Below are 12,500 nucleotides of genomic sequence, written 5' to 3'. Positions count from 1 at the left end.
TCCCCTCTTGAGAAAGTGGAGGTGAAGCATCTTCTTGAACCGCTGCAGATCCCCCCCCCCCACCCACCCACCCCCTGTGTGGTGTCGGGACACAGTGCTGTGTGTGTGTGTGTGTCTGTGTGTGTGTGTCGGGACTTGCAGGGAGAGGTGTTCCCATGTATCTGCAGTCTTTGTTCTTTCAAGGGATGGAGGTGGCAGACTGATGATGCCACTGGGCCCGTCATCCAGAATCCCAGGCTAATTCCTTGGGGAAATAGGTTCGAATCCCTCCAGGCAAAAGTGAGGACTGCAGATGCTGGAGATCAGAGTGGTGCTGGAAAAGAATCCACAAGAATCTCAGTGAGTCTCTATCTCTCCACCCTGGAGGCTCCCTGCTCCTAATCCTGATGAAGGGCTTTTGCCCGAAACATCGATTCTCCTGCTCCTCAGATGCTGCCGGACCTGCCGTGCTATTCCAGCACCACTCTCATCTAAACTCGACCCTCTCCAGGGGCCAGTGTTGAAATTTGAATTTAATAATAAAAGAGACTTCAGAGCTGAAAAGCTAGCTCACTGGCGAACCGTTCAGTTGGCGTAAAAACCCATCTGGTTCAATAACGTCCCTCAGGGAAGGAAATCTGCCAACCTTACCCGGTCTGGCCTGCACGTGACTCCAGACTCACAGCAGAGCAGTCCAACTCCGAACTGCCCTTAGGGACGGGCAATATGTGCCAGTCCAGCCAGCGAGGCCCACCCCCCTCGAGCAGATTAAATCAAAGGGGAGGTGGCAGGTTTGGGAGCTGCTGGTAAAGGAGAATTGCCCGAGTTGCTGTATCCCATGGTGTCAGAACGTGTCGGGGTAAACTGTACGTACCTCTGCTGTTATCCCTCAGGGTCTGCCTGTGAGCCCAGTTTCTGCGTGAGCACGGAGCACCTTCCCAAGCTGAGTTATCCCACCCCAGCGTCTCAAGTGACAGTCTGGGACGCTATTTCACACACACGCCTGCCCCCTCCACCTCCCCCCCCCTCCTCCCCTCCCCCTCCCCCCCCAATTCGACCCATCGTGTCTGCACTGGCTCTCTCTCTCTGAGCACTTTGAATTGCACTACATACCGGGAAAGAGAGGTTTCTTTGCCCTCATCTCATGTTTGCTGCTTTTGGACATTATATTGAGGTTGTGCAGGCTTCTTCTGGAGCACCGTGTGCAGTTCTGGTTGCCCTGTTAAAGGGAGGGAGGATATTATTACATTAGGGGGGGGGTTCAGAAGAGATTGACTGGAATGTTGCTGGGAATGGAGGGCTTGAGCTGTAAGGAGAAGCTGGATAGGCAGATGGGACAAGTTTAGTTTGGGATTATTGTCAGCATGGGCTGGTTTGACCGAAGCGCTTGGCCTAACCATTTCTTATTGACGTACTTATCAAAATGTCTTTTAAACATTATAACTGTGATCTACCACTTCCTCAGGAAATTCATTCCACACACGAACTATCCTCTGTGTAAAAAAAAAAGTTGTCCCTCATGTCCTTTCTAAATATTTCTTCCACCTTAAAAATATGCCCGTTTGACTTGAAATCCCCCCCCCCACCACTGCCATTCACCTTATCTATGATTTCCAGTGCTCTCTATAAGATTACCCCCTCAACCTCCTCCACTCCTTTGGAAAAAGGCCTGGCGTTCAGTTCAGGAGGCCTGGTCGGCATGGATACGTTGGGCCGAAGGGCCTGTTTCCGTGCTGTCTGATTCTCCTCACAGCTCAAACGTTCCATTCCCGGCGACTCCCTGGTAAATCCTTTCCGAACTCTCCTCCAGCTTTCTGACCTTCTTCCTGTGACAGGGCGACCACACTGCTCCAGAGCAGCTCTCGCCAATGTCTGACCCAACCTCAGTGTGACGTCCCCAACCCCTCCACTCAAAGGTCTGAGCAATGAAGGCCAAGTGAGCTAAACCCCTTCTTAAGTGCCCTGCTGCGTGACGCAAACTTCAAAGCATTGTGTAGCTGAGCCCCTCCGTTTTACAGCACCACCCCAATTTTTAATTGTACAAGTCCTGCCCTTGTATGTCTTACCTGGCATTTCGCCCGATTCAACTCATTTAGGGCGGCACGGTGGGCACAGTGGTTAGCACTGCTGCCTCACAGCACCAGAGACCCGGGTTCAATTCCCGCCTCAGGCGACTGACTGTGTGGAGTTTGCACATTCTCCCCGTGTCTGCGTGGGTTTCCTCCGGGTGCTCCGGTTTCCTCCCACAGTCACAAAGATGTGCAGGTCAGGTGAATTGGCCATGCTAAATTGTCCCGTAGTGTTAGGTAAGGGGTAAATGTAGGAGTATGGGTGGGTGGCGGGTCGGTGTGGACTTGTTGGGCCGAAGGGCCTGTTTCCACACTGTAATCTAATCTAATCTAATCTAAACTCCCATCTGCCAGTCCCCAGCCCATTGACCCAATCAGTCAAGATCTCTGTGCAACATTAGATAACCTTCTTCAGTGTCCACTGCACCACCAATGTTGGTGTCATCCCCAGATGATTGTGTGCGTGTGATAGGAGGTATCAGTGAGTGTGATCTCCTGCCTCCCCCTCTGCAATGCCTTCCACATCCTTCCTTATGGGCTGGTGCTCAGAAATGTACACAGTACTCCAGCGGTGCCACCGAACACATGCACTCAAAACATTTTTAAAGAGCTGGATAAATGCTGGCCAGCCCGGGCCACCGATGTCTCACGGGTGAATTCAAAAAGAGATCATGGCTATGAACTGTGAGGTTATTTGAGGGAATTGGTTATAGAGATTGCACAGGTCTTGAGGACCCACTTAGCTGGAGCTGGCACCTCCAATGATAATCAATAAAGGCTCAGCTTCAGCCAGAGCATTGCTTTAGGAAGGATATAATCGGGCAGCACGATGACTCAGTGGTTAGCACCGCTGCCTCACAGGACCCAGGGACCCAGGCTCGATTCCACCCTCGAAGCAACTGTCTGTGTGGAGTTTGCACATTCTCCCTGTGTCTGTGTGGGTTTCCTCCAGGTGCTCCGGTTTCCTCCCACAGCCCGAAGATGTGCAGGTTAGGGTGGATTGGCCATGCTAAATTATCCCATAGTGCCCCAGGGATGTGCAGGTTAGGGTGGGTTGGCCATGCTAAATTGTCCCATAGTGCCCAGGGATGTACAGGTTAGGGTGGTTCGGCCATGATAAATTGTCCCATAGTGCCCAGGGATGTGCAGGTTAGGGTGGATTGGCCATGCTAAATTGTCCCATAGTGCCCAGGGATGTACAGGTTAGGGTGGATTGGCCATGCTAAATTGTCCCATAGTGCCCAGGGATGTGCAGTTAGGGTGGATTGGCCATGCTAAATTGTCCCATAGTGCCCAGGGATGTACAGGTTAGGGTGGATTGGCCATGCTAAATTGTCCCATAGTGCCCAGGGATGTGTAGGTTAGGGTGGATTGGCCATGCTAAATTGTCCCATAGTGCCCAGGGATGTAGAGGTTTTTTGGGTTAGTCCTGTGAAAATGCAGGGTTACAGGGATAGGGCAGGGAGTGGGTCTGAGTGGGATTTTCTTCAGTGGGAGGGTCAGTGTTGACTCGACAGGCCGAATGGCCTCTTTCTGCACTGCAAAAATGCTCTGAGGGTGTTAGGAAAGATGGAGGAAGATGTCTCCGGAGATTAGGGACTTCAGTGACGAGGATAGACCGGAAAAGCCCGGGTGCTGTTCTGGCGAAGATTTGGTTGGGGTTTCAAAATCACGCGGGGTGTGCGCAGAGCAGAGAGGGAGAAACTGTTCCTCACGGGGGCCGGGGGAGGGGAGGGGGTATGGTTGAGAACCCGATGGTCACAGATTGAGGGCGATCGATGGGAAGTTGCCTTGGAGACGCGAGGAGAAGCCAGTTTGAGGGGGTTCGGGTCAGTAATGCAGCGGGGAGAGCGTGGGCGGTAGGTAGCAGGTTCAATCGAGGCTTTCAAGTCGGAACAGGATCGCTCTTGACCAGGATGGGCTGAATGGGGCAGTTCTTTTGCAGAGGGCGAGAGAGAGAGAGAAAACGCAATGCGATTATTTCAGGCTGAGGATCCACCTGTGAGGAAGAGCAGGCCCGGAGCCTGAGGTAGGGGCGTCGATTGAGCTAGGCTGGGCTGTGGAGGGGAGTGAAGGCAATGACAGGTGTGCAGAGGGAGGACCATGAGCACAAAGGCTATCGGCTCCCACTGGCTAATGATGCTCTCTCTCTTTCTCTCTCCCCCCTCCCTGTCTCTCTCTCTCTCTCTCTCTCTCTCTCTCTCTCTCTCTCTCTCCCCCCCGTCTCTTTTTCTCTTTCTCTCCCCTTCTTTCTCTCTTCTCCCTCCCCGTCTCTCTCTCTCCCTCCCCGTCTCTCTCTCTCTCTCTCTCTCTCTCCCACATCTCTCTCTCTCCCTGCCCGTCTCTCTCTCTCACCCCCTCCCCCTCTCTCTCTCACTCTCCCCCCGCCTCTCTCTCTCCCCCCACATTTTTTTCTGTCTCTCTCTCCCTCTCTCTCTCTCTTCCCCCCTCCCCCTCCCACTGTCTCTCTCTCTCTCCCCCCTCTCTTCACTCCGTCTCTCTCTCCCTCCCCCTCCTCTCGGTCTCTCCCCTTCTCTCTCTTCACCCCGTCTCTCTCTTTCTCTCTTCCTCCCCTTCTCTCTCTCTGTCTCTCTCTCCCTCCCCCCTGTCTCTGCTCCCCCCCCCACTGTCTCTCTCTCCCACCCCGTTTCTCTCTCTCTCCCCCCTCCCCCTCCCACTGTCTCTCTCTCCTACCCCGTCTCTCTCTCTCTCTCCCCGCCTCTCTCTCTCCGTCTCTCTCTCTCTCTCCCTTCCCCTCCCACTGTCTCTCTCTCTTCCTCCACCCTCTCTCTCTCCCCGCCTCTCTCTCTCTCTCTCTCCTTTCGCCCCCCACTGTCTCTCTCTCTCCCACCCCGTCTCTCCCCCCCTCTCTCTTCACCCCGTCTCGCTCTCTCTCTCTCTCTCCCCGCCTCTCTCTCTCCACCTCTCTCTCTCCCTTCCCCTCCCCCACTGTCTCTCTCTCTCCCACCCTGTCTCTCTCTCTCCCTTCCCCCCCACCACTGTCTCTCTCTTCCTCCACCCTCTCCCTCTCCCCACCTCTCTCTCTCTCTCTCTCTCTCTCTCTCTATCTCTCTCACACTCACTTCGTTCCCCAAAGGTGCCGGTTGTGCAGAATGCGCCGTCTGTCATCCAGTCCTCGCTGGCTCCAGGCAGCCAGCAGATGCTGTCCAAGCCACCGTCGCGGCCCATCCCTCAGGTATTGGACCCTCAGAACCTGCGAGGATCTCAGGTCAGTGCAGCACCGGGGGGGGCCGGCAGGAGCCACATCTGCCAAAGCCCCCTCCCTCACCCAAACCCCAGAAAAATAAACCACGAGGCAGTGAGAGGGGTCGTGGGACCCCCATTACCCAGGGTTTGGTTGATGAACCCTTCCCCTCGTGGGGAGATGAGGAGCGGGGGGGGGGGTGCTTGCTGACTGACTGCATGGTGTTTTGTCCAGGTCTCTGGGAAAGCCGGTAGCATCGTGGGAATGTCCTGGAGAGAAGGCAGAGGGCTCAGGCTAATACTCTGGGAGCACAGGTTCCAGACAACACCTGGAAGGGCCTGTTTCTCTGTCCATCAGAAACCGACCAGGGATTGACACAGCTAGGCAGCAGGAAACAGCTCACCCAGCACATCTTCTCCACTCCCCCACTCTCAGTTTCCTCTTCATTCTCCTTCCTCTTTCTCTCACTCTCCCTGCCACACTCCTTTCTCTCTCCGTCTCCACTTCTCTCCTACCCCATCTTCCCTCCTTTCTCTCTCTCTCTCTCTCTCTCTCTCACACACATCTCTTCATCACTTACTCTCCCCCTCTCTTTCTCTGGCACTCTTACCCTCTCCTCCTGTCTTCCTTCGGTCTGTGTCTTTGTCCACCTCTCTTATTTCTCTCACTCTGACTTCACGTGTAATTTCCTCTGTCTCTCCCTCTGCCCACCTCTCTCTCTCTCTCCCCTCCTCCTAATCTCTCTTCCACCTCCTGATCTCTCTCTCTCTCTCTCCCTCCCCCCGCCTCTCTCTCTCTCACACCACCTCCCCCTGTCCCTCTCTCTCTCTCTCCCCCCTCCTCCCCATCTCTCTCCCTCCTCCCCCGTCTCTCTCTCTCTATCTATATATGTATATAAAATATATAATCTCTCTCTCTCTCCCCTCCTCCCCATCTCTCCCCACCTCCCCGTCTCTGTCTCATATATATTAAAAATATATAAACCTATATATCTCCCCTCCTCATTCTGCCTCTCTCTCTCTCTGTCTCTATCACTCCCCTCTTCCCATCTCTCTCTGTCTCCCCCCGTTTCACATTTGTCTGTTTTTCTCTCCCCCCCCCCCCCCCTACCATGCACCCGATTTCTCTAGTTCTCACACCCCCCTATTCATTTTTTGGACTGTCTCCCCCTCCTCCCTCTTCCGCGCCTGTTCCCGCAAAGTGCCCGAAGATTACAGGTGAGGATAGATGACCGGTGCCCATTCCCAGCTGTCCCAGGGCGGGCGAGGGGGGGGGGGATGAAGACAGCGGTGGGAGCGGTGTCCGTCAGTCTGTGTGTTTGAAGCCTTTGCTCACTCTCTCTCTCCCTCCCTCCCTCTCTCTCTCTCTCTCTCTGTGTGTGTCTCTCGCGCCTGGTTGAGCAGGGTCACCCGGTTATCAGGTCAGTTCCCAACAGCACCTTGCCACAGTTGCTGATGTCCCAGCGAGTGATCGCCCCGAGCCCAGCCCAGATGCAGAACATGAGGCTCAACAAACCTGGTCTCATCCACAGCCCAGTGTCCAGTCAGACCCCGGCAAGCTCTTACCAGAAGGTAAGTGACAGACACCCTCGGTTCCCATTCGCCCTCCCTTCTGTGTGCCTGCCTGTGGGTCAACAATTTAACTCTTACAGCACAGAAAGCCACTTGACCGCGCGGGTTATTTGTAACGGTTGTTCCAATTAGTTTTCCGCCGTGGCCCCTTTAACTCTTTCCCCATTCGCGCTCCGCTTCTGAAAGTTTCTCTGGAAATCCCAGATCCGAACAAACTCTCTACTTCAGTCAGAATTCATTCAGTACCAGTCCTGTCCTGGTGGCTCGGGGATTCGTCATTATGGCTGCTCCAAACACTGCAATCCTCCCTCAGCACTCCTCACTCTGACAGTGTCGGTCTCCGAATGCAGCCTCAGCACTGACCCTCCGACAGCGGGGTGCTCTCTCAGCACTGACTCTCTGACAGTGTGGCTTTCCCTCAGCACTGACCCTCTGACAGAGCAGCACTCCCTCAGCACTGACCCTCCGACAGCGGGGTGCTCCCTCAGCACTGACCCTCCGACAGCGGGGTGCTCCCTCAGCACTGACCCTCGGACCGAGTGGCACCCCCTCAACCCTGACCCTCCAACAGCGGGGTGCTCCCTCAGCACTGACTCTCTGACAGCGCGGTGCTCTCTCAGCACTGACTCTCTGACAGTGTGGCTTTCCCTCAGCACTGACCCTCTGACAGAGCAGCACTCCCTCAGCACTGACCCTCTGACAGCGGGGTGCTCCCTCAGCACTGACCCTCTGACAGAGCAGCACTCCCTCAGCACTGACCCTCTGACAGCGGGGTGCTCCCTCAGCACTGACCCTCTGACCAAATGGCACTTCCTCAGCCCTAACCTTCTGACAGTGTGGCACTCCCCCAGCACTGATCCTTTGATAGTGTGGCCCACCCTCAGCACTGACCCCTCTGACAGTGTGGCCCACCCTCAGCCCTGACCCTCCGACAGTGTGGCCCTCCCTCAGCACTGATCCTCTGCCAGTGTTTCCCTCCCTCAGCCCTGACCCTCTGACAATGTGGCCCTCCCTCAGCCCTGACCCTCTGACAGTGCGGTGCTCCCCCAGCACTGACCCCTCTGACAGTGTGGCCCTCCCTCAGCGCTGACCTTCTGACAGTGTGGCACTCCCTCAGCACTGACCCCTCTGACAGCATGGCACTCCCTCAGCACTGACCCCTCTGACAGCATGGCACTCCCTCAGCACTGACCCCTCTGACAGCATGGCACTCCCTCAGCGCTGACCTTCTGACAGTGTCGCGCTCCCTCAGCACTGACCCTCTGACAATGTGGCACTCCCTCAGCCCTGACCCCTCTGACAGTGTGGCCCTCCCTCAGCCCTGACCCTCTGACAGTGTGGCCCTCCCTCAGCCCTGACCCTCTGACAGTGTGGCCCTCCCTCAGCCCTGACCCCTCTGACAGTGTGGCCCACCCTCAGCCCTGACCCCTCTGACAGTGTGGCACTCCCTCAGCACTGCCCCTCCGACAGTGCGGCACTCCCTCAGCCCTGACCCCTCTGACAGTGCGGCACTCCCTCAGCCCTGACCCCTCTGACAGTGCGGCACTCCCTCAGCCCTGACCCCTCTGACAGTGCGGCACTCCCTCAGCCCTGACCCTCTGACAGTGCGGCCCTCCCTCAGCCCTGACCCCTCTGACAGTGCGGCACTCCCCCAGCACTGACCATCTGACAGTGTGGCCCTCCCTCAGCCCTGACCCCTCTGACAGTGTGGCACTCCCTCAGCCCTGACCCCTCTGACAGTGCGGCACTCCCTCAGCCCTGACCCTCTGACAGTGCGGCCCTCCCTCAGCCCTGACCCCTCTGACAGTGCGGCACTCCCCCAGCACTGACCATCTGACAGTGTGGCCCTCCCTCAGCCCTGACCCCTCTGACAGTGCGGCACTCCCTCAGCCCTGACCCCTCTGACAGTGTGGCACTCCCTCAGCACTGACCCCTCTGACAGTGCAGCACTCCCTCAGCCCTGACCCTTCTGACAGTGCGGCACTCCCTCAGCCCTGACCCCTCTGACAGTGCGGCACTCCCTCAGCCCTGACCCCTCTGACAGTGCGGCACTCCCTCAGCCCTGACCCCTCTGACAGTGCGGCACTCCCTCAGCCCTGACCCTCTGACAGTGTGGCACTCCCTCAGCCCTGACCCCTCTGACAGTGCGGCACTCCCTCAGCCCTGACCCCTCTGACAGTGTGGCACTCCCTCAGCCCTGACCCCTCTGACAGTGCGGCACTCCCTCAGCCCTGACCCCTCTGACAGTGTGGCACTCCCTCAGCACTGACCCCTCTGACAGTGCGGCACTCCCTCAGCCCTGACCCCTCTGACAGTGCGGCACTCCCTCAGCGCTGACCCTCTGACAGTGTGGCCCTCCCTCAGCACTGACCTTTGCCAGTGTGGCCCTCCCTCAGCCCTGACCCTCTGCCGTGTGGCCCTCCCTCAGCGCTGACCCTCCGACAGTGCGGCACTCCTTCAGCGCTGACCCTCTGACAGTGCAGTGCTCCCTCAGCCCTGACCCTCTGACAGTGTGGCGCTCCCTCAGGACTGACCCTCTGACAGCGGGGTGCTCCCTCAGCACTGACCCTCTGACCAAATGGCACTTCCTCAGCCCTGACCCTCTGACAGTGTGGCACTCCCTCAGCACTGATCCTTTGACAGAGTGGCACTCCCTCAGCGCTGACCTTCTGACAGTGTGGCACTCCCTCAGCACTGACCCCTCTGACAGCATGGCACTCCCTCAGCACTGACCCCTCTGACAGCATGGCACTCCCTCAGCGCTGACCTTCTGACAGTGTCGCGCTCCCTCAGCACTGACCCTCTGACAATGTGGCACTCCCTCAGCCCTGACCCCTCTGACAGTGTGGCCCTCCCTCAGCCCTGACCCTCTGACAGTGTGGCCCTCCCTCAGCCCTGACCCTCTGACAGTGTGGCCCTCCCTCAGCCCTGACCCCTCTGACAGTGTGGCCCACCCTCAGCCCTGACCCCTCTGACAGTGTGGCACTCCCTCAGCACTGCCCCTCCGACAGTGCGGCACTCCCTCAGCCCTGACCCCTCTGACAGTGCGGCACTCCCTCAGCCCTGACCCCTCTGACAGTGCGGCACTCCCTCAGCCCTGACCCCTCTGACAGTGCGGCACTCCCTCAGCCCTGACCCTCTGACAGTGCGGCCCTCCCTCAGCCCTGACCCCTCTGACAGTGCGGCACTCCCCCAGCACTGACCATCTGACAGTGTGGCCCTCCCTCAGCCCTGACCCCTCTGACAGTGTGGCACTCCCTCAGCCCTGACCCCTCTGACAGTGCGGCACTCCCTCAGCCCTGACCCTCTGACAGTGCGGCCCTCCCTCAGCCCTGACCCCTCTGACAGTGCGGCACTCCCCCAGCACTGACCATCTGACAGTGTGGCCCTCCCTCAGCCCTGACCCCTCTGACAGTGCGGCACTCCCTCAGCCCTGACCCCTCTGACAGTGTGGCACTCCCTCAGCACTGACCCCTCTGACAGTGCAGCACTCCCTCAGCCCTGACCCTTCTGACAGTGCGGCACTCCCTCAGCCCTGACCCCTCTGACAGTGCGGCACTCCCTCAGCCCTGACCCCTCTGACAGTGCGGCACTCCCTCAGCCCTGACCCCTCTGACAGTGCGGCACTCCCTCAGCCCTGACCCTCTGACAGTGTGGCACTCCCTCAGCCCTGACCCCTCTGACAGTGCGGCACTCCCTCAGCCCTGACCCCTCTGACAGTGTGGCACTCCCTCAGCCCTGACCCCTCTGACAGTGCGGCACTCCCTCAGCCCTGACCCCTCTGACAGTGTGGCACTCCCTCAGCACTGACCCCTCTGACAGTGCGGCACTCCCTCAGCCCTGACCCCTCTGACAGTGCGGCACTCCCTCAGCGCTGACCCTCTGACAGTGTGGCCCTCCCTCAGCACTGACCTTTGCCAGTGTGGCCCTCCCTCAGCCCTGACCCTCTGCCGTGTGGCCCTCCCTCAGCGCTGACCCTCCGACAGTGCGGCACTCCTTCAGCGCTGACCCTCTGACAGTGCAGTGCTCCCTCAGCCCTGACCCTCTGACAGTGTGGCGCTCCCTCAGGACTGACCCTCTGACAGCGGGGTGCTCCCTCAGCACTGACCCTCTGACCAAATGGCACTTCCTCAGCCCTGACCCTCTGACAGTGTGGCACTCCCTCAGCACTGATCCTTTGACAGAGTGGCACTCCCTCAGCGCTGACCCTCTGACAGTGTGGCCCTCCCTCAGTACTGACCCTCTGACAGTGTTGCCCCATCGCAACACTGACCCTCTGACAATGTGGCACTCCCTCAGCACTGATCCTTTGACAGAGTGGCACTCCCTCAGCCCTGACCTTCTGACAATGTGGTACTCCCTCAGCGCTAACTCTCTGACAGCGTGGTACTCCCTCAGCACTGACTCTCTGACAGCGTGGTACTCCCTCAGCGCTGACTCTCTGACAGCGTGGTACTCCCTCAGCGCTGACTCTCTGACAGCGTGGTACTCCCTCAGCACTGACTCTCTGACAGCGTGGTACTCCCTCAGCGCTGACTCTCTGACAGCGTGGTACTCCCTCAGCACTGACCCTCTGACACTGTGGCCCTCCCTCAGCGCTGACTCTCTGACAGCGTGGTACTCCCTCAGCACTGACCCTCTGACACTGTGGCCCTCCCTCAGCCCTGACCCTCTGACAGTGTGGCCCTCCCTCAGCACTGACCCTCTGACAGTGTGGCCCTCCCCCAGCACTGACCCCTCCGACAGCTTGGCCCTCCCTGAGTGCTTGTCACTGAGACCTGACTGGGGTCAAGCCTTTGGCGTGAGTCTCAAGCCAAGACCCTCTATCTCCGATGACTCTCTGCTGTGTTTAGTGACTCACGCTGTAGCTCAGTGAGGGTGCTCTGACTGATGAACCCAAAGGCTGTGTGTACAAGCTGTAACTCAGGGATGTAGTGCACAACAACGTCTCCACAGTGTCTCTGTTTACATGATCATGGGGGGTATTGAAACAAATGGGCTGGTCATCCCTTGAATTCAGACGTGTGAGAGAGTGATTTGATTCCGAAGTATAATGTTTGGAGTAGGTCAATGTGGCAGTGCTGTCTCTGTCTTGTCTACAACTAGAGAATGTCGAACGGTGGGGGGGAGTGGGTGTGGGTATCAGCCTTTTTGGACTGAAGCGAGGTTATATTTCTTCACTCAGAGAGTGAGCTCTCTGGGCTCAAGACTCTAACCGTCCCATCAGGGGGCTGCCTCTGCTAATGGTCTCTCGCTCTCTCTCTCTCTCTCTCTCTCTCTCTCTCGCTCTCTCTCGTTCTCTGGCCCTCTGCTCGCTCGCTCTCTCTCTCTCTCTCTCTCTCTCTCTCTCTGGCCCTCTGCTCATTCTCTCTCTCTGTCCCTCTGCTCACTCACTCGCTCGCTCTCTCTCTCTCTCTCTCTCTCTCTGGCCCTCTGCTCGCTCGCTCTCTCTCTCTCTCTCTCTCTCTGTCCCTCTGCTCGCTCTCTCTCTCTCTCTCTCTCTCTCTCTCTCTCTCTCTGGCCCTCTGCTCACTCGCTCTCTCTCGCTCTCTGTCCCTCTGCTCACTCACTCGCTCGCTCGCTCTCTCTCTCTCTCTCTCTCTCTCTGTCCCTCTGCTCACTCGCTCGCTGTCTCTCTCTCTCGCTCTCTCTCTCTCTCTCTCTCTCTCTGGCCCT

The 12,500-nt window shown here is 57.9% G+C and overlaps 1 protein-coding gene across 1 annotated transcript in view; it reads left to right on the top strand.

Annotated features, from left to right (window-relative positions):
• LOC140467130 (transcriptional repressor p66-beta-like) overlaps nt 1-12,500 on the top strand; it is a 36,593-nt gene that overhangs the window by 18,681 nt on the left and 5,412 nt on the right. Inside the window, exons 4-5 of the mRNA XM_072563196.1 lie at nt 5,146-5,277; nt 6,657-6,824. Of these exons, the coding sequence (XP_072419297.1) occupies nt 5,146-5,277; nt 6,657-6,824 (300 nt within the window). The remainder of the gene's footprint in view (nt 1-5,145; nt 5,278-6,656; nt 6,825-12,500) is intronic.

This window comes from Chiloscyllium punctatum, chromosome 45, assembly GCF_047496795.1.
Source record: "Chiloscyllium punctatum isolate Juve2018m chromosome 45, sChiPun1.3, whole genome shotgun sequence".
NCBI classification, from domain to species: Eukaryota; Metazoa; Chordata; class Chondrichthyes; order Orectolobiformes; family Hemiscylliidae; genus Chiloscyllium; species Chiloscyllium punctatum.
Note: the sequence above shows the minus strand (reverse complement) of the source record. Positions and strands in the feature narration are given on the sequence as shown.